Source organism: Perissodus microlepis, chromosome 12, assembly GCF_051167445.1.
Source record: "Perissodus microlepis isolate ML-2025 ecotype Zambia chromosome 12, ASM5116744v1, whole genome shotgun sequence".
Classification (NCBI taxonomy): Eukaryota; Metazoa; Chordata; class Actinopteri; order Cichliformes; family Cichlidae; genus Perissodus; species Perissodus microlepis.
Genome location: NC_140472.1, coordinates 30,630,718 through 30,656,588, shown reverse-complemented (window position 1 = coordinate 30,656,588; position 25,871 = coordinate 30,630,718). Strand labels below are relative to the sequence as shown.

At 40.0% G+C, this 25,871-nt stretch overlaps 1 protein-coding gene across 2 annotated transcripts in view; it reads left to right on the top strand.

Moving 5' to 3' along the window:
- kremen1 (kringle containing transmembrane protein 1) overlaps positions 1–24,780 on the top strand; it is a 63,350-nt gene extending 38,570 nt beyond the window's left edge. The window contains exons 4-9 of one of the 2 annotated variants that reach the window (XM_084945804.1): positions 12,980–13,104; positions 14,594–14,747; positions 15,561–15,893; positions 20,259–20,498; positions 21,101–21,185; positions 21,851–24,780. In XM_084945804.1, the coding sequence (XP_084801930.1) occupies positions 12,980–13,104; positions 14,594–14,747; positions 15,561–15,893; positions 20,259–20,498; positions 21,101–21,185; positions 21,851–22,010 (1,097 nt within the window). In that variant the 3' untranslated portion in view covers positions 22,011–24,780. Of the gene's footprint in view, positions 1–12,979; positions 13,105–14,593; positions 14,748–15,560; positions 15,894–20,258; positions 20,541–21,100; positions 21,186–21,850 lie in introns of both variants that reach the window. The other variant, XM_084945803.1, reaches the window with a different exon arrangement.
- Positions 24,781–25,871: the final 1,091 nt, after the last annotated feature.

The following is a 25,871-nucleotide window of genomic DNA, read 5'->3' as shown; positions in this document are numbered from 1 at the left end:
TTTATATATTTATAATCAAACTATTTTTTATATGCAGCTCTAATAGATTTATATATATATTAGAGCTATTTTTTATATTTTGTAACTTTTTAATGTATTGTATTATTTAAATCTGTTTATCAGTTACTGTTCTTACTGCCTTGGAGCAACTGAAACCACATAATTTTCTCAGGGATTAATAAAGTATTCCAATTCAAATTGTGATGGTTTTTAAAAAGGTTTTACAGTGAGGATCCTTTTTCATCATTCCCTGATGTCCATTACTGTCCACTTTTTAGGAATAAAATGTTCTGTAAATGAGGCTCTGCTTGGTTTATGAACACAACTGTATAAAGACCTTCAGATTTTTGTATAAAATTGACTTTAACCTTGTGTAACTGTAAATCTGTGTGTTTTTATACAAATCTACCGTGAATAGGTAAAAAGTCAAAGTAGCAGATATTGTAATAAAATGTCTGTACAATATAAAATGTGTTTTAAATTAAGAATTCATTTTTTAATTTTTCATTTCCCCCAATAATGTCCAGAAATACCTAACACTTAAACTGTGTTTTGCTTTTAATGTCTTGCATCTGTTTTCTTCATGTATTACAAACTAACAGCAGGTCAAGTAGGGTTGTAGGCGAGACTCATCTAGAGGTGTCTAATGCAGGCTTGTCTCTATGTTTTTATTTTCATGTCAGAGTTAGTCCTAATGTGACACCATCCAGCGCTGAATGATTATACATGGGTGGTGTTCCTTAAGTTTAAGCTCTGGGAAAAAGGAATGGGTTGGAGAAAGTTTTTATTTAGTATGCTATGATTGACAGGAAAGCTCAAGTAAATGGTTGAATGAGTGTCTGAGACGAGGACAAGTGCGAATCAAAATAAGCAAGAGGTCAAGACAAGTTGGACATGTGGTTTGGAAGCCTGGACCGAAGCACCACAGCCCTGCCTCGTGGCTGCTGTGGTTGCCTAAACCAGGGATGCCTTCAGGTTTTGCTACTGCAGTATTTTTCTCACTCTGTCATTGTTTTTAGAGGCCGAATATTTCCCTTAGGTGGTCTTGCACCAGCTTTCACCACAGCCAGCTTTTCGGCCATAATACTGACACAGGTTCAGGCAACATTGCATGTGTGTGTGTGCACGTGTGTGTGCACGTGTGTGTGCACGTGCGTATCCCTGCACTGTTACCAGTGCAAAACCCAGTGAGATATTTAGAGTCTCAGAGAGAACATTTAATGAAGTGAGCTAATTTAGGCCTTTCCTTTTTTCTTTAATAAGCTCCTGTATGTAAAAAATTATAAGTACTGAAGTTGAGGTAAGGTCAGTCATGCTGTACTTATGAGTTTTCTCTGGAGATTCTCCCCCCACACAAACACATTTTATAATGGAAAACTGAAAATATGAGTCATTCTGTGTTGTTAAAACACAAAGAATGAACATAACAGATGACCCGAGAGAGCCTTATAATGTGGTTTCCCTTAAAATCATTACATTCACAAAAGGATACTCATTTTGTTAAATGGAGGCTTCTATTAAGGATGAAATAGTGTAAGTGCGTGCATGTGTTTGTGTCTGTGCGCACCCAAGTGCAACTAATGCCTGAATTCAGATTTTTGACTGAAGTACCCAGAGAGTATAAATTAAAAAAATGTTACCTGCCAAGATTATTGTCTCCCAGCCAAATTAATTGCACATTTTTCACAGAAACATGCCAAACTCCTTCTTTTTAATGCAGTTTTATGTATAGTGTTCTCGCAGGTGCTCCGTGACTAGAATTAGATGGTTACTGCTTTGCAATAATGGGAATAAAACTTTGTGCCATATATTAGGTTAACTATTCTGGAAGAAGTGAAGTGACTTTTTAAATGTTTTTAGTACTAAGCTTCACTTCTTTATGGGGTTGACATGCCCCTTTCACTTTCATTAGGCCTGTCCTTACCTGAAGAAGTGGGCAGAGGAGTTTTGAAATCACTACTATTAGCTTATTGTGACCTCTAACTTCCTTAAAGCTCACCTCCACCCGCACCTGCCCTCCAGGAGAATACCTGTATGAAGTGTTATGAGGAAACTTTTAAATGCAATCTAGAAAGTAAACACACAAAAACAAACCAGAGGACAATCAGGTAAATATGGTCTCTCAGAACCCGACTCTGGCTCCTTCCCTTTCTCAACATGTCTGGGGTTAAATCAGTCAGGACCATTAGGGAATTAGATGTATTGATCACGAGGTAAGCTGGCTGTGTTGAATGTTTGCTAATGAGTAGATGGCCATTGTTTAGTATTTCTCCTGGGAACGAGGAGGAGATGAATAGCAGGTCAGCAACTTTAGGGCTCACAAATGAGGGCTTGCTGCCAAATGTAGATCAGCTCTGCACAGTTATAATATATTTAATTTTATTTAGTGTCTATTGTATGGCAAATGGCATTCAATCGCCTAGTGTTTTTACCTGTTTTGTGTGTGTAAGTGTGTGTGTTTTGCAGGTTTGCCCATTTTCTGCTAAATTTGATCAAAATGCTTTATCATAGCCGGTCTAAGTTTTAATATTGGAAAGTAGTGACAGTGACAAAATGAGTCTGCAGTGTGTGCAGACAGTGTGTCTCACTTAATTGGGTGTTTTTAAAAGAGTCATTCTGGGAATATACTAAAAGACTACATTTAAACCTAATCTATCAAGTACTCTGTACAGTTTTTACTCAAACTATAGGATATGCAAGTGTCCTGCACCCTTTGGTAGTACAACACACCCATCCCATATTTCATTTTCAAGGCAATTGGTTTTTATGCTTTTTTTAAAGGTAAGGTTAACTGACTGGAACTCACATTACAGCAGTTCTGTGAGTCTGTATAAAGACGCCCTGTAAGCCAAGTAAAAGTAATCTCTACTAATCTTCTTGTTGTGCAATATTTTGTTTGGCAAATGCAAATATTTGCCAATTCTCTCTAAAGCCAATGGGCCTGATCTAAATGAAGTGCGGATAAAGTTATTGCAATTCATCTCAAGCGGAGGGGGGTGGTGGGGGGCAGTGCACTTTTGCACCAAATTTCATGGCAGTACATCCATTAGTTGCTGAGATATTGCACTTGAAATTACAAATAATAACCTAATTAGTAGAGTTTCTTCGGGGGCTCGATATATTTGGCTGTTTTTGTCTATTCGTGATCAACTTTCCTCTAATTGTAGTTCGGGCCTTCTCAACCGATCAACGAAAAATGCAAACATTTTTGGCTGAATTCCATGAAGCACAATGAATTAAATGTATTTATGGTCCATGATAATATGTGTTTTTGGTAACCACCTGATGAGTGCAGGCATGCAGGCCACATTCTCCTGCGGCACATTTATGCCTCCCAGAGGATTCATTTCAGTTTTTCTTTCAGTTTTTCTTTCATCATTGTTCTGTGTTACCCTCAAACGAAAATATCAGCTGCGTGGACAAAATGGAGTATTTAATTATCTAATGGACAAATATCCCATGAATTTTATGGATCACATTTAAACTCCCTCTTTAATAAGGCTCTTTGATTAATGACTGCATGTTTTTTTCTCTTGCTTCATCCTCAGGAAAAAAAAAAAAAAGTTGTGCGTTTAAAGGGACCATTACTGGTGCTTGTAGCTGCTAGTCTTTTATTACCTACTCTCATAAGGTTTCAAAGGATGTCTGGAAAAATGCTTTTTCCATCTATCTTTCCATTGTTGTGTTTTAGTGTCCTCTGCGGTTACACAGCTTCAGCAAAACTGTTGCTGATGCCAATTGGACCAAATAAGGGATGCAAGAATGATGCACTTATTGTTTTTGCCCGATGCTGATAGAAATACTGCCAATGAGTAAAAGTGTCACAAGTTTGAAGTTCTGCTCGTGTGTCGTTTTTATTGAAATTGCAAGATGATAAATAAAGGAGCTTATTTAACATCTGAGGTGGTCACAGAGCGTCTGCTTCTCTCTTCATCTCCCAGCTGCTCTGATATCAAGTCTCATAAAACTCCTCAGGACACAGGCTGTTTGGTTTTGTGAGGGGAGGCAGTGATGTGGTATGGTGATCGTTTTTCATCTCTTCCCTGCATTGTTCTTCTCGGACTCTGAGAGCACTAATTATTCACTTAAAGCTTTGGCTCCTGCTTGTTCCCTCTAATTAGATGGTTAGTCAGTATCCCAGGCCCCTGGGATGAGACATTGATCTCCTCCATCACAATCACATTGTGACACAGTCACCACTACACTACAGAAATGTTTAAATGGGATAAGAAACAGACATCATATACAGTAAATAAGCGCAATATGCAGTGCATTTGCCTCTCTGTCGCTCTTTCACACACACACACACACACACACACACACACACACACACACACACACACACACACAAAGGTTTGAATGTCCAACTTGCAAAGTCACTCTGCTGGATACAAATGCTTCTCTCATTCTGTCCAATAATAAGTCCTTTATTGTATAACTGTAAACTGTTCCCATTTACAGGCTGGAGAATTTATGATCTACATAGAAAAACAAAGCATAAACGCGGCAGAAACACATAATGGCAACACCCACCTCCTTACAAACAATACTGAGTTTCCAGAAATGATTCTCCTGGGAGAGTTTGTGGCATATTTCTCGATTTCTCTTGTGTTCTCGTGGGCTGTAGTGCAGTCGACAAGACTAATCAAAGGCTTGATGAAATGCAGCAGCTGTATTTGTTTATGTATTGAGCATACTGTAATACAAAAGGGGTAATAAATGGGGCCGAGACACAATGAAAGGGAGACAGAGCGAGGAATGAAGGCAGAGAGACAGAACGGGATGGAAAGGAGAAAAAAACAGCACATAAACACCAACTGTGATAAGTGTTGTTTTCTTGCTTTGTTGCAGTTAGCATTCCTCAGAAGGCAGTGCATGTTTCAAGCGGTGTGTGTGTGCGCCTCCGATTTGAATGGTTAACCTGCTGGTGGTGGATTAATGGGCTGCCGGGAGAGTTTCCAAGGCGTCGACATACCTGTGTTTTAAATTACTTCAATTGAGCCTATTAGCACTTGAGGAATGTGCCTTTAAAATCCTGCTTTTGCTTTGTGACCACACATCTATAACGTCCCGTCTCTAATCTGAACGCACTAATTCGCTTTTTGTTATGGTGTGATTGGATGGTAATGAAGCATTGGTGATGCTTAAAGAATCATTTTAAGGTTTATATTTTTTGAATAAACGTGTTTTACGCGCTGTAAGCGGTGATACTTTTCAGCGATTTTCTCTTATCTAGAGTGTTATCGAAACTAAATCTCTCGAGATGTCAGATTTGATGTGAATATAATAAATTAAGCTGTCTAGGAAACAGGTGTCTATAAAAATGTTTGAGGGCAAGGAAAAATCGATGAATCTTTCTGTGCTCACAAAACATTCAGAAGAGAAGGAAATGCTATATGTTTTGCACGTGACATCATGTGCACATCGCTCAAGAGCTGTCCGCCATATTGGACGTGACAACTGGTAGTGATCACGTCCAATAAGTCATGCATTGTTTACCAAGAAATTATCACTGGCTGTTGGGTGTTGCAATCATCAAGGACACAAAAGATTAATTATTTTTTTTATCGCTTTCCTGCTGATTTGGAAGGTGAAAAAGACAATTTCTTTGATAAATAGTTGTGTCAGTTATAAGTTATTTGAATTTTAAAGTTTAACAGTATCTGTTTCAAAGAATATTTGACCATTTGACACTCTTACTTTTTATGTATTCATTTTCTATTTCTATTTTTTTCTTTCTCATCTTCTTCATCTGCCTCCTTCACCGCTACGCTCCTCCTCGTCTCCATCTCATCCTCTTCCTCCTCACCTGAAGCCTCACTCCTGAACTGAAGTTGGGGTTCTAACATAAGAAATCCAACAGGAACATGTTTATTTATTCTTGATGTTGTCGCATTTAGTTATTGTCGTTAAGTAAGCTAAGAATAGAATCTGTCACCCCTCCCAGGGTATGGGCCACCAAAGATAGATCTCCAGAGTTTTAAGACTCTAGCATCCCAAAACTCTCAATCACAAATGAGCTACATACACTTGTCGACAGTGTAATGCACAGTGACACATCAATATCAAAATGCAATAAAAATCAGGTAAATACCTGAGCAGTGACCAGTGGCCGTGGTCCCCTTGGTCCAGTGACTGCAGTTCCAGGAAGAGTCCAGTGACTGAGGTTTGTTACCCATCTTCACACAAAATAATAATAAAGATCCAAAGTTTTGCAGGCCTTCAGATCTCGTCCAGTATAATTTTATGGGCTGTTGATAGCATAATGATATAAATCGTTTGCTGTGAAGTCAGGGAGAGCGCCACGGTTGCACTTCAGAGCATCACTAAACTCAGAGGGAGCAAGTAAACATCCATCTTCAAGTCCTCCCTCCCAAATTTCTCCACATAACGAGCTAAATGCTTGCCATGAAAGTGTTTTACTTCCTCTGAGAGAGTGTATACACTAATACTTACAGCTGCCATAGTCTATATCGCCTACATAATGTTTAGAAGGTTTTTTACTCACTTGGCGTGTCAGGATTGTTACACGTTCAAAATGGCCGACAAATTAATGTCATGTGGTGAGTGGTCACATGTCTGCAAAAGCTCTAAAGCAGGAGCTTGAATGAAAACCAAAAAAAAGTTATATTGTTATTTATTGTTTTTATATCCCAACTTGAGCCGGCACACAAATAAAATAAGTGAAATTTGGCATTTTAATCTAAAAGTATGAATGTGTTTTACATTTTTTCTACATGTGTGTGTATGTCTGGTTCCGCACTTGTCATCACTACATCTTTATCCCCATACATCAGACACGGCCCTGATTAAGTTGAGCAAGCTTGTATAGCTGTATAGCTTTGTATGTCTTATTTCCTAAGGATGGCTTTTGAAGCATTGGTAGTCAGAGCCAGATGTTATAATAATGGATTTTTTATTCTCTCAAAAATTTATATCAGCATTGGCTGAGCCCAGCTGGGCTTTGTTCTGGGCTCTAGTCTGCATGAGGATGCGGAAAAGAGAATTTGTTTCCTACAGTGATGCTTCCTCATTCCTCACACCTTTGAACTTCTTACACGTTGCGCATTTCCCTGGTGTTGAAGGCTGTTTCCTGAAATCTGGTGCTTATATTCTCAGGAAATCAGTTCTTTTTTTGTAATATTTTAATAAACTAGTGGACATTATGATATATATCTATTTACTGTAGTACAAGGTGATATTTTTTTCTGAGCCAAATGTGAAAATTAATCGGTTGTTCAGTGTGTTTTTGTGTCAATTTTGTTTGTACTTGATTAGTCTGGCGGACGAGTTGATCTAGAAAGTGAACAAAAATTTCAACAGTTATTTGGAGACCTCGTGCCATCACCCACAGAGTGAAGCCACAGAGCGATATCATTCACCACCTGAGTGGGCATCGTCAGTCATCCCCTTTTGACATTAAACTTGACATTTTATGTTCCCACGTCCCAAATTCTTGAGACGGTAACTCACAAACTGCTCACAGAAAAAGAAACTAAATAAAACAAAACCAAATGACGGGATTCGTTTTTGCCAGTTCAAATCATGAATAGAGAGTCCATTCAAAACAGCTAAGTTAGGTATAGAGTTATGTGTGCCGTAAGGATTCTTTTTGCTACCCTGCTTTTAGGGACAGAAAAGACTCAAATTTTTTTCATCTCTTCTAGATTATAGGATTAGGACAGACTGCAAGAATAACTTTTCTACCAAATTCTCCAGTGTTCCAGTGATTATAATACAGAAAAATCATATTCATCATTCAACTTCACTATCTTGCTCCATGTGGAGCATTCTGCTGGGTGGTGCAAGCGAACGGGGTTGAAATAAAAAGTCCTACCCAGAGTCCCATTAAAAAGAAAACATTTCTTTAACTCTCTCTCACCCTCTGTAGCTTATTCTTATGCATATCTTCAGTTCTTTACTCTCCACATGTCATAGAAATTTATAACTATAATTATGTTTGCTTAATGTTATGCTCGTCCCTCCAGCTCATCAACCTGCTTGCATGTACTGCTTGCCAAGCACATTTGCCAAAGCCTGCTGCACATGTTTGATGTTGTTTGTCATCATTCTGTGTTGGAGCTTTTTTTTCTTTTTCTCTCATGTGTTTTAGGTCAGTGGTGCTGTTGTGTCTGCTGCCTGGCAAGACCTCCTGTTAAACAGACACCCATGAACTTTGCAGCTTTGCCCAGTGCCTCTTGTCTGCAGTGCATTGTGGGAAGGCTGGCTGACTGCTCTTTAGTGAGCTGAGGCTGCCAGGTTGGGATGAGTGTGGCTGGGTTTTTTAAACATTGTAGGAGTCCCCCCCTTTCCCCACTGTGATCTCCCAGGGTTTTCAGAGGTCTGGTGTGGGCTAACTGGAGCATTTATACACCTTGTGTTTCCTCCATTTCTCCCCTCTGGCTCGTTAAAGTCTAAATTCCAGCAACGGCTTTGAAGTGTGTTGAGTGTGTTTGTGTGTGTTTTTTCTTTTACTGTACGTGAAGATATTTGCACTTGTTGCGCCTGCAAAGCAGATGTTTTTGAGCGAGATGCTGCTGTGCTCAGGAGTTTTCATATAAGAACAACTCTGTGCTTTTTGTGGATGCACACTGCAGGGCGGTGCATAGAAAAGCGACCGTCGCCGTCTTCAGTTCTGCACAAACCTCCAGTGCGCCGGTGTATGAGCCGAACACCTACCGCTCCTCAGCCAGTACTTCTCAGCCCCTAAAACGAGAAGAGGACAAAGAATGATAAATGAAGTGTAGTCTGCAATCTTCTTGTCAAAGCCAAGTTGAAAAAGAGCATTTGTGCCTTTAATCTAGCTCCTGAGCACAGCAGTAGCATTTTTTCCTCTGCTTTTCAAAACCTCTATTGAAGTAGTACCTGCCTGCCTTGCTCGGAGGGAAGTTGCTGGTTCCCTACCAGGTGTTTATCTCTCTTTTCTTCTCTGCTTCCCTGTTGCGTGTACTTAAGCAACTGATAAAAAAGAAACCGCTTCTATAGCACCGTGGAAAATACGAGAGACCTCAAACATTCTTATAACTGTCATGTTTGCCTTTAACCTGTCAAATAATCTGGTGCTTACTTTTGCAAGTGTGCACCGTGGAGTCTTAGTAAATGATCCCCCCATCCCAACCAACCACATTAATCTCTTCTAAAGCTCTGGCATGTTTGTGGCTGAAAAAGGAATATTGCACATGATTTATTGCTGGTCTGAGTGTGTCTGAGGACTTTGTCTTCAAGTGTTGAGTCATTTGTCAAACACAGTTCTTGGCTGCAGCCAAAATTTCGCCGGTCACTTAACGGTCATCAAATGTGAGCGAAATGCAGGGAGTGGCTGTCTCTCTGCCAGTCTGTTTCGGCACCATTTTTCTTTCTATTCGCCTTCATTTTCCAGTCTGTGGGGACATTCTTGTGGACAACAATTTGTGAAGAATCTAAAACATGTCACACTTTTTCCCCAAAGAGTCTTTGTGCCTCAAACAGAGAGAATCTACAGATTCTGTTGGTGCTTTGTGCAAGCCAATAAGTTAACTTTGGCAGCAGCTGGCACGCCATGTGACAATGCACATGTGTGGTCTTTATTAGGGTCACTTCAGTTCATGAAGGCAGTTTTGATTGATGCTCTTCTGTAGTAATGTTATAAACATTCAAACAGAGTTGTATGCAAATCCATACTCCCTTTTTTGTCCACAACACCAATATATTCTACATTTCATGACAGGCTTGTAAAAATAGATGAAGTGTTTTTCTGTTTCGTGCTGGGAACTGCTTGTGCACTGGTGGAACTTACTGTCACCAGCCGAGCTGTGCCTGCATGTTTGATGACAGGCAGAGCTCAAGAGATTCTTATTTCTAGGACAGTGTTGGTGTACAGTATCAGGGGACTTTACAGTGTCTGAGCATGTTGTCAGACTTTGGTGTACCCGCAAAGCAAGACAGTGTTGTTGTACAAATAGACAGGAATTGCTATTGTGTAATGTCTTAGGATCAAATGAACGTCTTGCGCTCTTCTCAATTCGTGAGGAAACTCTAGCGGGGAGTTCTCTGTGGGATTCTATTTGTATGTCATTAGAGAAATAAATAAAAAATCAATACAAATGCTATTAAGGCCTCACAGGCCATCAGTGACCATAAATGTGTGAGTGGTGGCTCACATTTGCTGTGAAATTGAATGTGAAAGCCCCATTCTTGAAGGCCTAGAGACCAGTTAATGACCCCCTGGTAACCACCAATCCCTAGGGAAAAGTGTATATTCTGTGACCAGTAAGCAAGCGGTTACTAGCAATTGCTAGTGTGAAATTACTCACAAAGAGAAAACCTCTATGGGATTTCTTTGGTTGCCAGCAGGTTGTCATGGTCACCAGTTTGCAAATCATTACCAAGCGATAACGAAACTGTGAACAACGTGACGCAAATCGAAAGCAAAACACTTGCTTTCAAAGTAAAAGTCGTGTCTTGGCAGTCATCTTTTTTTTTTGCAGACAACTCAGTGTCTTCCATGCAGACTAAGATCAACTGCATCAATCTGGTAGTTGACCAAAGCAATTGCGGAGGTTTTTGGTGCAGCTCCCTCTTTGCATCTGATCTCACATCACTGACCCTTTGGAGAATGTGCGTTTTTTCTGGAAGTTGCTGATCTCCAAACTATGATTGTCCTGCATTACACAAAAATCTAACAATGATCTTTGTGTAACGGTTTGATTTCCAGTTATAGGATTTCAGCCACTGTGCTTTTTCATGACTGTATGAAATAAGAGAGTTTTTACGAAAGGTCATTTGAAACTGGAAATTGTAAATGCTTTAATACAGACCACAGTGTCATATGCTTTTGATTTTTGCGTCCTTGTTGTATCTCGCAGCAGACTTGACAGCTATTTTGGACGCAGTCTTTGCTCTTGTCTTTTCTGTCTTTCCCCAATGATCTCTTTCACACCCTAAGGCCACATGACACCACTTCCAATTACACTGAAGAGAATTTTTTTTTTTTTAAACTTCCAGTTGAAATTACTTTCAGGGTGTGCATTTACTTATGTTTGTCAAATTCATTTTAGCTCTGAACATCAAAATAAACCACTTTAAGCGCATTTGGATTTAAATGAAAAGCAAATCACAAATAGGATATAGATTGCTGGAGGCTTTATTGGCACTTCCCAAGCTATTACATTGAATTTAAAAGCTTTGCAGCGTTTAATCACTGTACTAGATTTTGAAAGATTGCATAGTATTTGATGAATACATAGTGGATTAGGGCAGACAGTTTGATTCATCTGCACGAATGTGATCTGGAAAGGTGTCAACATCCATCTTTCATCTATCTGTCTGGTTAGAAATCCATCTGGCATTGTTGGCGCATTGGTCTCACATATTGTAAAATCTAACTTGCATGCAGAGAAACCTTTTGGTGCACATGAGAGGCTATAATCAAAGTATCAACAAAATAATTCAAAAGTAATGTTTTTAGTGTTGGTTCTGTTCTGTTTAGTCAAAGAGCCTAAATTCATGAGATTAGAAATTGTGCTTACCTACTGTTTGATGTCAAGTGGCTGCTGTGCAAAGATCTATTGTTCAGCTTAAGCCTGTCTGAGTGTAAAAGCACAGAAGTATTATTTTTTTTGTAACACGTCCGTCAGGACAACTGATTTATGAATGGGATTTCAGCCTCCTCATATGAAAAGTGAAACCAGCATAAGAGTGATGTGATTTCTGTAATCTATAATTTTAGTAAACACTATATTGTGGTTTGTAATCACTAGCTTTAAGTCATATTTAAAAGATAAAGGTACTTTTTTTTAAAGATTATCCACTTAGCAACTTGTCAATGAAATGTAGCCAATATTCATGCATTTTCACAGTTTGATCAATGACAAAAACACTTAGCTTGGGTCTTCCTAAATAGACTTTATTAGCCATCTATGCTGTTTATGTGTAGAAATAAAACAGGCATAGATGGCAATGACTGGGAAAAAGTCAGACATAGGATAAAAATGAGGAGTTGGTTTAGAGATGGGTTGCAAATGGGCTTGCAGAGGCAGGACTGACTGAAGACAGTGCTGAATAACTAAAGCAACAGAAATATTGTGCACTTTACTGAAGGGTGTTGTAACCAGCTGTTGCAAGTTTATACACAACAATTGCTGGCAAAGCTTAATTTTGGAACGTGCCAAAACTAATGCTGCTCTTAATTTTTGTGTTTTACAAAAATACTGAGTTTAATAAATCTGAGTTTAATAAAGGCCCAGGTGTTGGACTTGGTCTTCTTCCTGTCATGTGACAAATTCCACATGGAACCCCCCCCCCCCCCTTTTTTTTTTCTTTGTACGTGAGACTTTAAAATTTTATTTTCTCTCTCACACACACACACACACACACACACACACACACACACACACACACACACACACACACACACACACACACACACACAGTCACACATTTAGAAAATGTTATATTCTTAATCTGATGCAACAGCTCTCAAATCTGACAGGGTACATTTTCTAAATTCCAGCTCTGTGTTGCTATGACTCAAACATCCCTGTCCTCTTCACCCCTTTTTCTTTTCTCTCCTCCTCTTCCTCCATTGCCGCTCGCCACCTCCTCCTCTTCTCTTTTTCTCAGAAGCCAAATACTTGGCTTGCTTCTTGGCAGTTCAAGCTAGAAGTTTCAAACAGAGTTCTGAATACTTGACGAGTGTGTCATCACTGATTGTTCTTTGGGCTGGGTTTTTGAGATTAAGCGTTAATCACAAACATGATTAGAAAATTGAAACAGCATATAGACCATGTAAATAAAGTTTGAAGCATGTTCTGTATGATATAAACCATTTCTTTCCATATCTGTCGACTTGTTTCTAACACCTGCTGTACTTTAATTCCATTATACATTTGATCTTCCCTAATCATGTGAAAACCTCGCCTTACTGTGCAATGCAGACTGCATCTAAGATGCTGCATATAACTAATCTTTTTTTCCCCACTCTCGTCTGCTCTCCCTACAGTGCCTGGAAACTTGGGGTGCTTCAGAGACAGTGGTGACCCCCCCACCCTGACTGGTGCCAGTGAGACCTCCAACAAACTCACTATCCAAAACTGTATCAGCTTCTGCAGGAAGCAAAGATACAAGGTGAGATTTGGAATTAAATTAAAAATATATTAAATAACAAGAAAACATGAGAAATTTTATTTTAACTGCAATCAAACACAGCAAGTTCTGCAAAACTAAATGTAGAAAAAAAAATCCAAAATAAAAGAGGAAAAAAACCTGTAATTGGTTTATGGTTTATCCTCTGTCCTATCACTTCAAATCTCTCCACTTATTGGATGTAAAAACAGAGTAAATTGTTGTTTTTAAAACAGGCGCGAGCAGTCTTTTTGCAGTAGTCAGGCTTTTATGTAAATCATCTGCTTTTATGGGTAGTTTTCTGTCAGTTATCTAGATGATGCCCTCTTTATTCAGCCATCACACTTCCTGTTTGAAGCCAACCAGCAGATGACGAATCATCCCAATAATCAAGGCTGACAGCTGGAAATGAATGGTTATTAGCCCACTGGGTTTTCCCATTTTCCCTTCTCTCTGTTTCTGGCGTGCCATTGTCCCTGCTACAAACAGTGCCAGGTGTTAATTTTCTGTCTCAGCAGATCCACTTCAGCTCAGTATGCATTGACAGATACTGACAGGCACCCCCCTCCCCTCTCAGTTAGGCAGATGTTACAGGAAATGGCAACAGACTGGCATCATCTGCCTACCCTTGGACTGTCACTGTCCTCAATACACACGTGAAACATCAGTGCTCTGGAGTATGGATCCCACGTGACTTTCTGACAGAGAGCATGCCTGATGAGTGAGACAGCAATCCATGGCTTGTTTACTCTGCCAAAAGTATTTGTGTACGTGTTCTCAAATTTAACCGCATCAGATAGAATAATACAACAAGGAGCTTGATACATCTGGGTGGAAGCAGAGGCTGCGTGAATTCTTATTCCATGAGTAGGAAATTATGCAGTACCTTCAGTTGCGTGTGTTCGTTTAGAGCCTGAATATCGAACAACGGCGTCCTTCTGAATGAAGAACAATACCTCTTTTGACAGCGAGTGGCCAGCAGTGTCGAGGTCAAGATGTGTGAAGGTTTTTGACGTGTCACATTCCTGCGCTGACACTTTCTGGAATGGTTTACTAACAGTTTTGATTTGAAAGACAGATAGGTGTTATTCCTGTACGGTTTCTTCTGTACACCCCGTGTGCAGCTGCGTGTTTGAAGGGAGTCTTCTAATCAGCTGAGAGGCCACAGTTATACAGACTCAGATTACAACATCTTGTAATCACGATAGAAAGAGCAATTAGGGCGCTTTAGGCTCGAGTCACTTATTTCAGAGGGAAGTAGCTACATGTAGTCAACTGTTTACCCCACGTTTACACAATTCCACATAAATCGAACATGAAAAACATAATTGGTCCTTTTAAAGTGAAAAAATGTTATGTAATCAGGTCTTATTTTATGGGAAAACAACAATCTTTATAGTTTGAGCGAACTGAAAGAATGTGTGTTTGCAGTCAGCAGAATGACCCCCTCAGTGTTTTCCTCAGTTGCACAACTCCTTTTTCTGTTTTGCAGCTTGCTGGTATGGAGTCAGGATATGCCTGTTTCTGTGGCAACGATGTGGACCTACAGAAACGTGGCGAGTCACCTAGCATGGAGTGTAACCATGTTTGCTTCGGTGACCACACTCAGCCCTGCGGCGGAGACGGCTGGGTCATCATATTCAGCAGTGAGCACTGACAGTTGTCATTCTGGATCTCATTCTTCAGTCTTTTCACATCTCTGCTATAATTTCACATAAATTTTCAAACATTTAGTCTGGTTTTATTTTGTACAAATCTGATTTGGGGACAGCTCATTTCTTTTATCATCGTAAAGCTGTAAGAAGTCAGAACACAACACACCTACAATTTTAAAGTTAGTAACCCTGCCTGCAGCTAGCTCTTCTTTATTCTAAACCCATACCACCATGCCATCAAAGACAGGATCTGCTCTGAAAAGACTTTTGACTGACAAAATCTGCTATCAAAGATCAGGTTTTGTACAGCCTGAAATTAAAGCCCAAAGGCTCAGCAGTCTAGTTTTCTCTCAGACCACCTATATTTCAGTCTCCTGAAAAGGTTTTTTTTGGTCCAGTCAAAAACATGTTTCTTGCATAACATTTATTCATATGTTATGTCCAGTTAGGCTCATTTTCCAGAAGCTTTGTTGCTGGTTATGCGTGAATCCTATTTCCTGTTTTTAATACTCACATACTCTTCAGTTAAACCACATTCTTCTTCAGGCTGTTTTTAGGCTGAATCTTGTAAAGATGCTTTGAATTAAATTCTGAATCTAAATCAGCTTGAGTTTAATAAATCAGATACCACAGCTATGGTGTTTTGTTGTGGTGCTAAAAATCAAAGGACATGTCTGTCCTTTGTGTCTGATCAATCACAAAAAGTCACGTACAACATGCTCACAAGACCAGATGTCAACCATCTCCACAACTTTTAATCTTTAAATGAATAACACAGGCATTTTTTTACTGCTCTTTTTTCAGCCCGAGTGGGGGCCTGTGGTGGGAACTACACTTCTCCATCAGGAGTGATCTACTCCCCCGACTTCCCTGACAAATACGGGGCTGGGCGTGTTTGCTACTGGACTATCCAGGTCCCTGGATCCTCGGCCATCCTCTTCAATTTCACCTTCTTTGACATCTCCGACCAGACCGACATGGTGGAGCTATTGGATGGCTACACAAATCAAGTGGTGGCCCGCTTCGACTGGCGAAGCCCTCCGCGGGATCTGGTAAACATCACGGGCGACTTTGTCATACTGTACTTCTACTCTGACCGAACCAACCAGGCCCAGGGATTTGCTCTTCTTTACCAAGGTGAGAGCTCACCAGATTTTCTGAAATTTCTCACCTATTGTGATGTTTTCCTTCATTATAGCTTCTCTGCTCAGCCTGCCTTCATTCAGAACACTTTGCAAACAAAGTAAGAACCCCATTTGCGTGGCTGGCTGGCTGGCTAGCACTATGATGGAGTTTTGCATAGCATCCCTAGTTTAGTAAAGCAACACCTGTTAGTTGTGGTTAGGCAGTTGTCATGGCTTTGGCAGGCCCTTTTCTCTTTTCATTTGCTAGTCAATGTCTCACAGCCCCGGGTGATATTGCATATTTAAATGTGTTCTGTTTTTCTAGGAACTCAGTCTCTTATCAAGCTGCTGCAGAGTGCTCACCCAGAGTGTGTTCTCTGCTAAATTGCACTGAAAGTTTTTATGCCACCTACATAAAAAATACAACCATCGTGTGCATTACGGCTTCTGATATGCCGATTTCATTGTCTAGTGGATGCATTTCTAAGAAACTACAGCTCAGAGGACTTCAAAGTAATTTTATTCATCCCAGGCTAATGCAAAGAATGTATAAGGATTCATGTGGAATAAAAAAAAAAACTTGTTTTTTTGTGTTATGTTCTCCTATGAATAGTCTGAAAGCACCAGAAATGATTTAATAGATTAATTTCTGCAGGAATGAGCAAAGCACACCCTGATATAATTCACTGTAGGTGACATTCAAGCTCACATTAAGAGGCAGTCTCCAGCCGCCCCTCCCTCTCTCCCTCCATCTGTAATTCTGTGTCATTTTTCTTTGCCTGCTGGCATTACAGTAAAAACAATATTGGAAGGTCAAAATCCTCTGACCCTCAGACAGGCACGATCCTTTCTCATGACATGGATCTTGTTTTGCGGGAGGTATAGTCTATTCCAGAAATGCAATCTGAGATGGGTTATGAGAAAAGGTCACCTCCTGAATTAAGTAGTTGTTTTTTTGTTTTTCAAACAGAGCTATATAGATAAAAACACATAGTGACTGAGGTACAAATAGAAAGCAGATAGTGTCAGCACCATATACGTTTAATATCTCCTTGGTGGCAGGCTGAGCGGTTGGATCTGTAATTTGAGGATAAACGCTCTCAGATGACAGTGACAGCACATTTCAGCTGTGACTGGGTTTGAAGCATGGTATTTTGTTTGCAAATGGGAAACATGTGGGCAGTTCTGGGAACATCACAGCCAGGTTGAGCAATTACGTGAAAAAGAAAAAAAAACCCGTGCTGGTTTAACATCTGACCAGCATTCATGAAAGAGTGGAACAGTCCTGGAATAATCGATATTTGAAAGTAGTTCACGCAGCTGAGAAACTCGAAGCACCTCAGCAGTGGAAGAGGCGAGGTGATGTGAAATAAGATAAATAAATGTACAGAAGATTCATGAGAAGCAATATAAAAGAACTGCACAGTACATGTCATGTGTTTAATGTAAAGTTAATAATTTGTTGAACATACTGGGGTATTTAAAAAATAACTTGAGCCTGAGTTGGTTAGTTGGAAGGCCACAAAGTCAAGCTTAACTGCAGTTCCCAGCAAATAAGTTGACGTCAGTCCCAACCCACATGCCAGCAGCTGTCGTAGCCCATAGTTGCTGCATATCTGCAAGCCTCTTTGAAACCCAGCTTGTGTTTTATTTCTGACTTAATTAGTCTCCAGAACATATCGATGCCACCAGATATAAATTTCTGCAGTTGAACACTGGTATTCCCGAATGAAATATGCTTTTGTTTTGACCATTACTCACATACTGGAAAGTTTAGTGGAAAGTACTGGAAAGTCAGTGGAGAGTTGTGGAAACGATCATCTCCACTGGACTGTTTCAAATTGTTAGAGATGGCTAGGTCCTTACTAAGTCGCCTGAAGTTATATATGCTTAAAAAAATGTTTTTTCTCAATTTATAACTTAAGTCATTTATTCTGTTTCTTCATACGTGCTCTTAATCTTTTGATGTTTTGTGACTGTGTCTAAAAGTTTTAATTCTTTAAGTCTAATTTCTGATATTCACAGACATCTGCTCTAAACATCTAAGTAAAGCACAATATCTCATCTGCGGATGATTACAATTGCAGCATAATGACTGAAACCTTAACATGTAAGAAAAATAATAAAAGACACTCATAAATATCAGTGTGAGACTGAAACACTGCGCAGTTTGTTTCTCAGCGGCAACATTTCACACGGAGGACGAGAACATTTCTTAAAATCACACAGTGATTTTAAATAAATCGCAACTATGTTTAGGAGACGTAAATGAAAGGCAGAGGAGATCTCATTTAGGATATTGCTTTCCTCTGGGAGCCCATAAATGAGCTGAAATAGTCCATGCTCCCTGGCACTGTTGTTTTATGAAGCAAACTCTGCCCATCTGGAGCTGTAAGCAGGTTAAAGCAAACAGAATTTATTGCAAACACTTTTTGAATCATGTCTTGAATTTTAAAAAAAAAGGTCTCAGCACCACATGTTTATAGCACGCTTGGGTGTTTTTGCAAACTCCATCTGTTTCTTAACAAATGCAGTTAGTATTAAATATTCACTCGTGCCTCTGCTGTATATACTTTCAACAACATGATCAGCATGAAGTAGTATAATATTACCTCATGCTTGCTGCAGCCGAGTTTATACAATGGAATAATTAAAGGAGTGTTAAGTGATCGATGCCCTTAACTTGTAGAAATTACAGCGACATGGCATAACATTTCCCTCTTCTGCATTCGACGCTACATTCATCACTTCATTGTGAAGACACGGGATGTTACATTACACAGAGCTGTAATCTAGTAAGGGCAGTAAAGCTAAGTTATAATAACAACCAAGGAGTAATTTTACTGCTAAAACTGATAAATGATTTATATATTTCCAGATGAATAAAAGATTTTCTTGAATAATGAAAGTCGTTTTCCTCTCCTATCTTATCAAAAACTCCTTCTAGCCTTTTCTTATTGTGGCTAAAGGGTGACATTTTCACAAATGATTAAATGCAAATGATGGAGAACTTCATAAAAACTCGCTGATATAGCGAGATGGGATCTGCCTTCCGTTAACGTTGTTTGTTTTGTTGCTACTGACAAATTAAATGCGTCAGATCAGATTTGTATTATATCAAAAAGAGCTCATCAGTGTGCAAAACAGCAGCAGCGTGATCAGAAATCACTGTGTGGAACAAATTCAGCACAGTGATTTAGTTCAGACGGGCCAAAACTCAAGCTTAGTCACAGTCCTAGCAGATCAGCTGATCTCAGTGTCAGCCTACTGATACCCTTATTCACCTTCAATATTGGACTTATTCAGTCTTCCTACAGTTGCTACACAGGTGCAAGCAGCTTTGCAACCCGCTTTCCACCCTTTTTCATTCTGTACCTAACATTATCAATGTCATATCAGTGTAATATGTCATGTGTTATCATTGATCCCTGCTGTGTTGTTCTGCATTTAGCTGCTCCACCCTGCCCTCCTCTGGCTTTAAATGTAAGCACATGAATGGATGGGAAGGTCGCAGAATTGAGCTGGTCATCAACTGAAAACTGGATATTGAAATCCCAGTGCTCTTCTGGCTATAGTGGTCCTGAATGAAATTAGTTTTTACCACAAAGAGCATGCAATCATTATTCTCCCTGACAAAAACTAATGCATTAACTAAAAACTGGGGGGAAAAGTGTCAGTTTACAGACAGGTGTGCTGTTATAATGTGGCAGGGAGCAATATTTTAACGTTTTTAACTCGTCGTGAGACAGAATGTGAGAGAGGAGATAAATATTGGCCACTGAGTCCATATTAATCCTGTCTGAGTTTATATCTTCTCCCTGAGGATGTGTTAGTTCCCTTCAGGTGCTGCAGTTTCTGCCACAGTTTAAAGACTTGTATGTTAGGTTAACTGGTGATTGTCTGCCTCTGTGTAAGTCCTGTGATGAAGTGGTAACCTGTCCTAGGTGTAATTTACCTCTTGACCAAAGTCATCTGGGTTATATTCCAGCCTCCCCCATGACCCAATGTGGATAAGCAGTTAAGAAAAAGGATGGAAGTAATGCTGTTGTATTGTATTCATGCATTATTTTCTTTTGGGACTGAGAACTAGTTTTATTGCTGTTAAAGTTGACGTCTCTGCTTATACCTCAAGGACAGGACAATCATTTATGTCTGAATAGTTGGAAAGTTGCAGTTTTCTTTGGAAATGCCAGTGCTGTGAGACACTTCACATCAGAATTGAATATTCTTAGCACCACACCTGACAAAATAATCTTTTAGTCACTGAAACAACCGGATCAACTTGGTGCTGTGGGATAGTAAGCTTTTGATTTGTTCCATATCTCCACCTGATAGTTTAAGGAATAACATTCAACTGTCTGTTTCTATTTCCCCCCAGCACTCCGAAGCCAGGACACTAGAACAATAGAGTCTGAAGGAGCGCTTCAAAGCCAGGACACCAGAACAATAGAGTCTGAACGAGACGACGAGGAGGAAAACGGAGACGTGTCTAGCACAGCAGGGCCCCAGCTGGCTGGTGGAGTCACAGAGAAATCTAACAGTACGACGAATGGACGTTCGTCCCAGATCCTCTACGTGATCACGTCCAGCCCCGGTAAACCGGAGCACAACATGCCAGGTCAGTGGGCTGGACGCGGCGAGACCACCGGCCACAGCGCTAGTATGTTAACACCCGTCGTACACTGCACTTACCGCGCCTCTCTCTGCCTCTGCTGGGATGCTGTTGGAGGTTTCTTAGCAAGAACTCCCACTTAGCATGACCTGGTTTCTCTGAAAGTTTGAAAATTGTCCTGGTTTGTTGAGATACTTCTAGAAGCTCTGGCCCAGAGTGACTCCCTATGATCATAATTGAAGTAATGCCACAAAACGCTTGTTTTCACTTGTCATTGTCTCAGAAGTCCCCGCTTTTCCCAATCAGCCATCTAGTCAACACTTTGCAGGGTGGACTGATGTGCTCTGCGCTTTTCTGCTACCTCCAAATGTTATTCTTTCCAAGCCCTAATTCTTTTTCTCAAACAGCTAGCTGATAACAGATGTGCACTGATAATGTATCACCATTTCATGACAATTAGCTGACTGAACCTCTCACAGGTGTAAGTTTGAATTAAGCAGCACTTGAATAGTTCTTGACTCGCTAATCTCTTCAGTCTGCTGCGGTTTGTTTTAATTACCGTGATTGGATGTCTGATGTCTTGTTAATGTGCTCCGCTCTCTGTCTAGTGTGGACCATCTACGCTTTAGCAGCTCTCCTCATACTGACTGTCATCGCCATGGTAGCAAAGCTGCTGCTGCACGTCACAGTCAAGTAAGTATGAGGATGTTCGAGGCGTGGTGGATCAGCCAAGTATCACGTTTCTAAGCTTTTACCCGTACGCCACGATATTCATACCATACTGGTTGAAGATGAAAGAACAAGTCCTTATGTAAAGAATTTTTATCTGGAGCCACAAAGTCTGTTTTCTCACTTTGACTAAAGCCAGAAATTTTCCGATCAAAGAATCTCCTAGCATCAACAGAACAGAAAATTGAAAAACAAGAAAACTACGTTGTTTAAACATTTTCTTCCAGTAGAACATAGTTTCCCTTTCCCTTCAGTGAAAACACAGAAACATTTATATAAAGATTTTTCCCCTGAAAATGGATCCATTTTCCTGAAAAACTAATGCAATAAATATAGTAAGTTTAAGTTAAAGCCAAGGTTCACCAGTAATTACAATAATTTTGAGTCCAAAAGTATTGAGGGCTTTTAAAAAAGTACCCAAAAATTGTAAAAACCTACACAAGAGCTTTGGTACCACCGTTTTAATCGAGCTTTGTGACATTAATTAATCGAGCTTTAGGACACATTTGTGACTCTCTTTGTTAATCTCTGTTCATTGTTTTCCATCTTTTCTCCTTTCCCCTCTCTCTTTTGTGCAATTCCTTTCTGTCTTTTCTTTGTCTTTACTTCGTCTTCATTTTTACTCTCAGGTCTCCAAACATCCCAACCGTCAGTGGTTCAGACACCTGCAGCCAGAGCACAGCGTCTTCTGAGCCTTGGATCATCCTGTACCGCCCCTCTACCATCTCCCTGTTCAAGAAGAAGCTAAAGAACCATCACGGTGACCTCAGCCCCCTGGTGGGCAACTAGTGCTCCTGCTGCGTCCTGCCGTCTAACCAAACAGTACCGCCACCCGCCACTATTCTGTTCAAGGGCCGTCAGATGCCAGGCCCTCAGACAATGAAACTCTTTGAGGCGCTAAGCAAACAAGCCAACAACTGAGTGGCTAATGACAACTGACTGAGTGAATGCTACTAAATGGTCTGTGTGCCAAAGTGGCCACGCCCTCCTAACCTGCTCAGCACCGAAGAGGAGCAGGAGGGCAGGCAGGACTGTAAGACTCCACTCTTGGAGAGGAGAATAAAAGATTGGATAGAGGAAAATCTCAAAGATGCTTTTATCATGCAAGAAGCTGTTTCCATCACCCATGGATGACCCTACCAATCAAAATACCTCCAAAAACCCCTCTGGACAGCAAGCTCACTAGTGAAAATATGACAAAGCTGGAGTGCAAAAACAAATCAGCTCAGTTCAGTTTCAGTGGCAGCCGAATCTTCATCAGCATCAACGAGAGGATGAAGAAACTGAGTCTTTAATACATATACACATATGACACATGCTGTAAAACTTCAGTTTTTTTTAATAACTTAACTGCCTCATGCGGATGAACATTTTCAGCCAAAATCCAGAATCCTCCCATCCAAAGAGTTGTTTATTCATTTGTGTTCTTAATTCTGTATTCAAACTGCTAATATTTTTTTGTTGTTTTTTTTTAAATATATGTTTTACGTGACACCTGGCTTGCTGAGGAAAGGGAAACAGGACGCGGAAATGTCACACGGAAGGTAGATATGACAGCACTTTGGGGACGAATCAGTCACCGCAAAATGAAAAGATCAGCGAGAAAGGGAGCTTGTTCGCCCACTCGTTCACTCAGCGCCCATGGATTTGTGTGGCGAGGAGAAGTAGCTAGCTGGCTGGGGGGGTGGGGGGTTGGTGCAGTTTGCTCACAAACTGCCATTTAGGGAGGCTCGGGAAGATCTGAGGGCTTTTTCTGCTCGGTTGTGGGTGGGAGTCTTTCCGGTTTGATGCTGTTCAAGTGCCTTAAGGATCTCCTCTTCCCTTGACTCAGTTCCGCACATCTGTTTCTTTCACAAAGTGGACTGGTGTCCCTCACAAAAGTCTGCACTTCTTTAAAAAATCCATGTAGATATGAAGAGTTTCATTCCAGAATAGGGTTTCCGCCACTTAAATGTCAAAAATGCCTCCCGGTCTTGTGCAGTGATTGAAAGCATTAATCTCAGACGGGATCTTTTACATCGTTTTTTTAACACGACTTTGTTGATGTCGATTTATTTTCTTTGACACACTTAGCCTTTTGGGATAGAACTCTTCATATAATGACAGACGAGGCTTTAAAAGGCTTTTTTTGTTTATTTGTGTATCTTATGTGTAGTCTTGGACGTTTACTGAACATATTGTTCACATTATGTTGTCTTTTGATTACAGGGGGATGAATATTGTTGTATATTATGTAATTCAGTGTGGGAATGATGATATTTATGACTGCTCTTTCATTTTGTGTCTCAGCAAAGCATTTAAGCAACTTGTCAAAGTGCTTTTGTGTTACTTTAGCTCAAAAGCGGAGTGCTTTTTTTAAAAAAAAAATTCTAATCTTCGATACCAGTAAATTGTCTAAATTCTGCAGAACGCTGCAGACCTTCAAGCTTTTACTTGTCATATAGATTTCAGGCCAAAAGGTTGAGTGCGAACAATATAGTCAGACAGAAATATAACCAAAAGAACCCCAAGGTACTATCCACAAGCTGACAGAAGGTTTCCAGCTATAATGGTTTTCTGTGACATTTTAACTACTTGTGAAAGGTCAGAATCTACTAATGCACCAACGGCATAGTAATTGGCCTTTCCTGATGTGAGACTAGATGTTCAAGGTTTCTGCAGATGGCCGCTGAGTTATTTTCTCACTGGCAAGAAAAATAAAAAAGATCCTAACTTTGAAGCACTTCATTTTGGTTCAGCTTACAAGATGAAATGGTACTTAATCACTTACAACTCTGTTTCAGTGAAAAGACAAAAAAAAAAGGAAAAAAAATACGCACTTGTACAGCAACCTGAGCACTTGAAAGAAAGGTTATATTTTATGCATGACACAGCATTACAGTGACATTCAAATCAAAAGATTTATGGTTTTCGAGAACTCAGACAGAATTGAATAACTTTTGTTTCCCAGTCAGAAGTTTTCTAAAATGTTACTCTCTGCTATGTTTTGCCTGTCCTCTCAACTGTAACTCATATTAATTATTGCAAGACAAGAGCACATGCCCCTGGGTCTGTGATGTTCAGAGCTGACCAAGCGTAGAAAGAAGGGGAGAAACGGAGAGCAATGGGAAATTAATGCGCGTTCAAATCAAACACAAGCTAACGAAATCTGACAGTTAAAATCTAACAAGGGCATATTTGTTTGGATAGCCTGGTGAATTATGCAAACTTCCATTTTCTGTCCGGTCCTCCAGTCAGTCGGAAAATTCCGCGCCGTCTTCTGAGCGGTGGAAACAGTCTTTTTCTTGTCTCCAAAACTGTTTTTGTTGATATGAATGTCCTGTATTGCTCGATAACATGAAAACAACACCAGAAGCCCTGAGTCATCACAAGAGGCCAAAACATTGTTTTCATCAAATTGTAAATAGCAAAATAGTGAAAATTTTAATTTATACAGTAAATTATTGTTATTTTGTATGTGAATGGGATATAATCTATCTTTTGTATAAGTGAAGTATCTTTGTAGTTTTATTTAATGTGTCCTGGTTGCAAAATAAACACTGTATGCATGTTTCTTATACCTGTGTTGTGCTTACTCTACTGTTTTCTTCTGCCCCAGCAGTACAGTTTATTTCATCATCAAACTCAATTTCAGATACCCGAGTTGCTGCAAAGCATATGGGCTGCAAATATCAGATCAAGCTAATCCCATTCTCCCCGTTTCCATTTGAAGTCTTTCTGTGCTTTGTGTGCGAAAATCAAAAGGTGCAGTGTGACTTTCTGAAGTCTACTTGCCTTGATTGGATTCAGGCTCGGGACATGTGTACAGGCCTTCGCCTTTTCTTCCACGAAGCACAAAACTTATCAGATATGCGAAATGACTCCCAGATTGTTTGGAGATGCATGCGCAAGAGTGAGGATTTGGAGTGCCATGTGTGAGCCATTGGCTCCCCTGTGGGATGAGGTCAAGCATGCAACCTGCACATTTTAGAAGGAACAGCAGGAGTCCAGCTTTACAACTGGAAACACACTGCGAGGAAAAACAATCCAAAAACAAAACTGAACACAGAGGGGCGTTTAATAAGCTGGAACAGTTGCGACATTTACAGCATTGATTTCTTAATTCATGAAAGGTGTTTCTGTTTTCCTTTCATCATTGCTCACTTTGAAACTGCTTAAAGCTTGGCTTTGCTGAAATCTGGATTGTATATTTGGTGGTTAGCCTCGTGCAACTTCATGGTAAAGTCATTCTCTCAGTGCTAAACGGGAACTGTCCTGTTTTTTTTGACTATTGTTTGAGAGTAAGAAAAACCTCCTCTGAGGCTTCTGAATGAAGCAAATTTTAAAGCAAAACACCTGTGCACATAACAATAAGCAATTTTAAGACTATCAATGGTCTTAATATGCAAAGTCCTCTGGAGATCAGCAAGAACATTCCAATACATCAGACAAAAAAGCAATCTGTAGACAATCCTCTTACTCCCTCTACTGGTGATAAGATATCTAAATGATCCTCGCCTTGATGCTTGGTACCAGCGGCATCCTTTTTGCTACTTGTGTGTAAAATAATCTTTCTACACAACAGATAATCTGAAATGTTGCTAAAATTGTTGGATGAATGTATTCATTGAAAGTGGGTTTTTTTCTCCCAATAGCCATAGTGCAGATTAA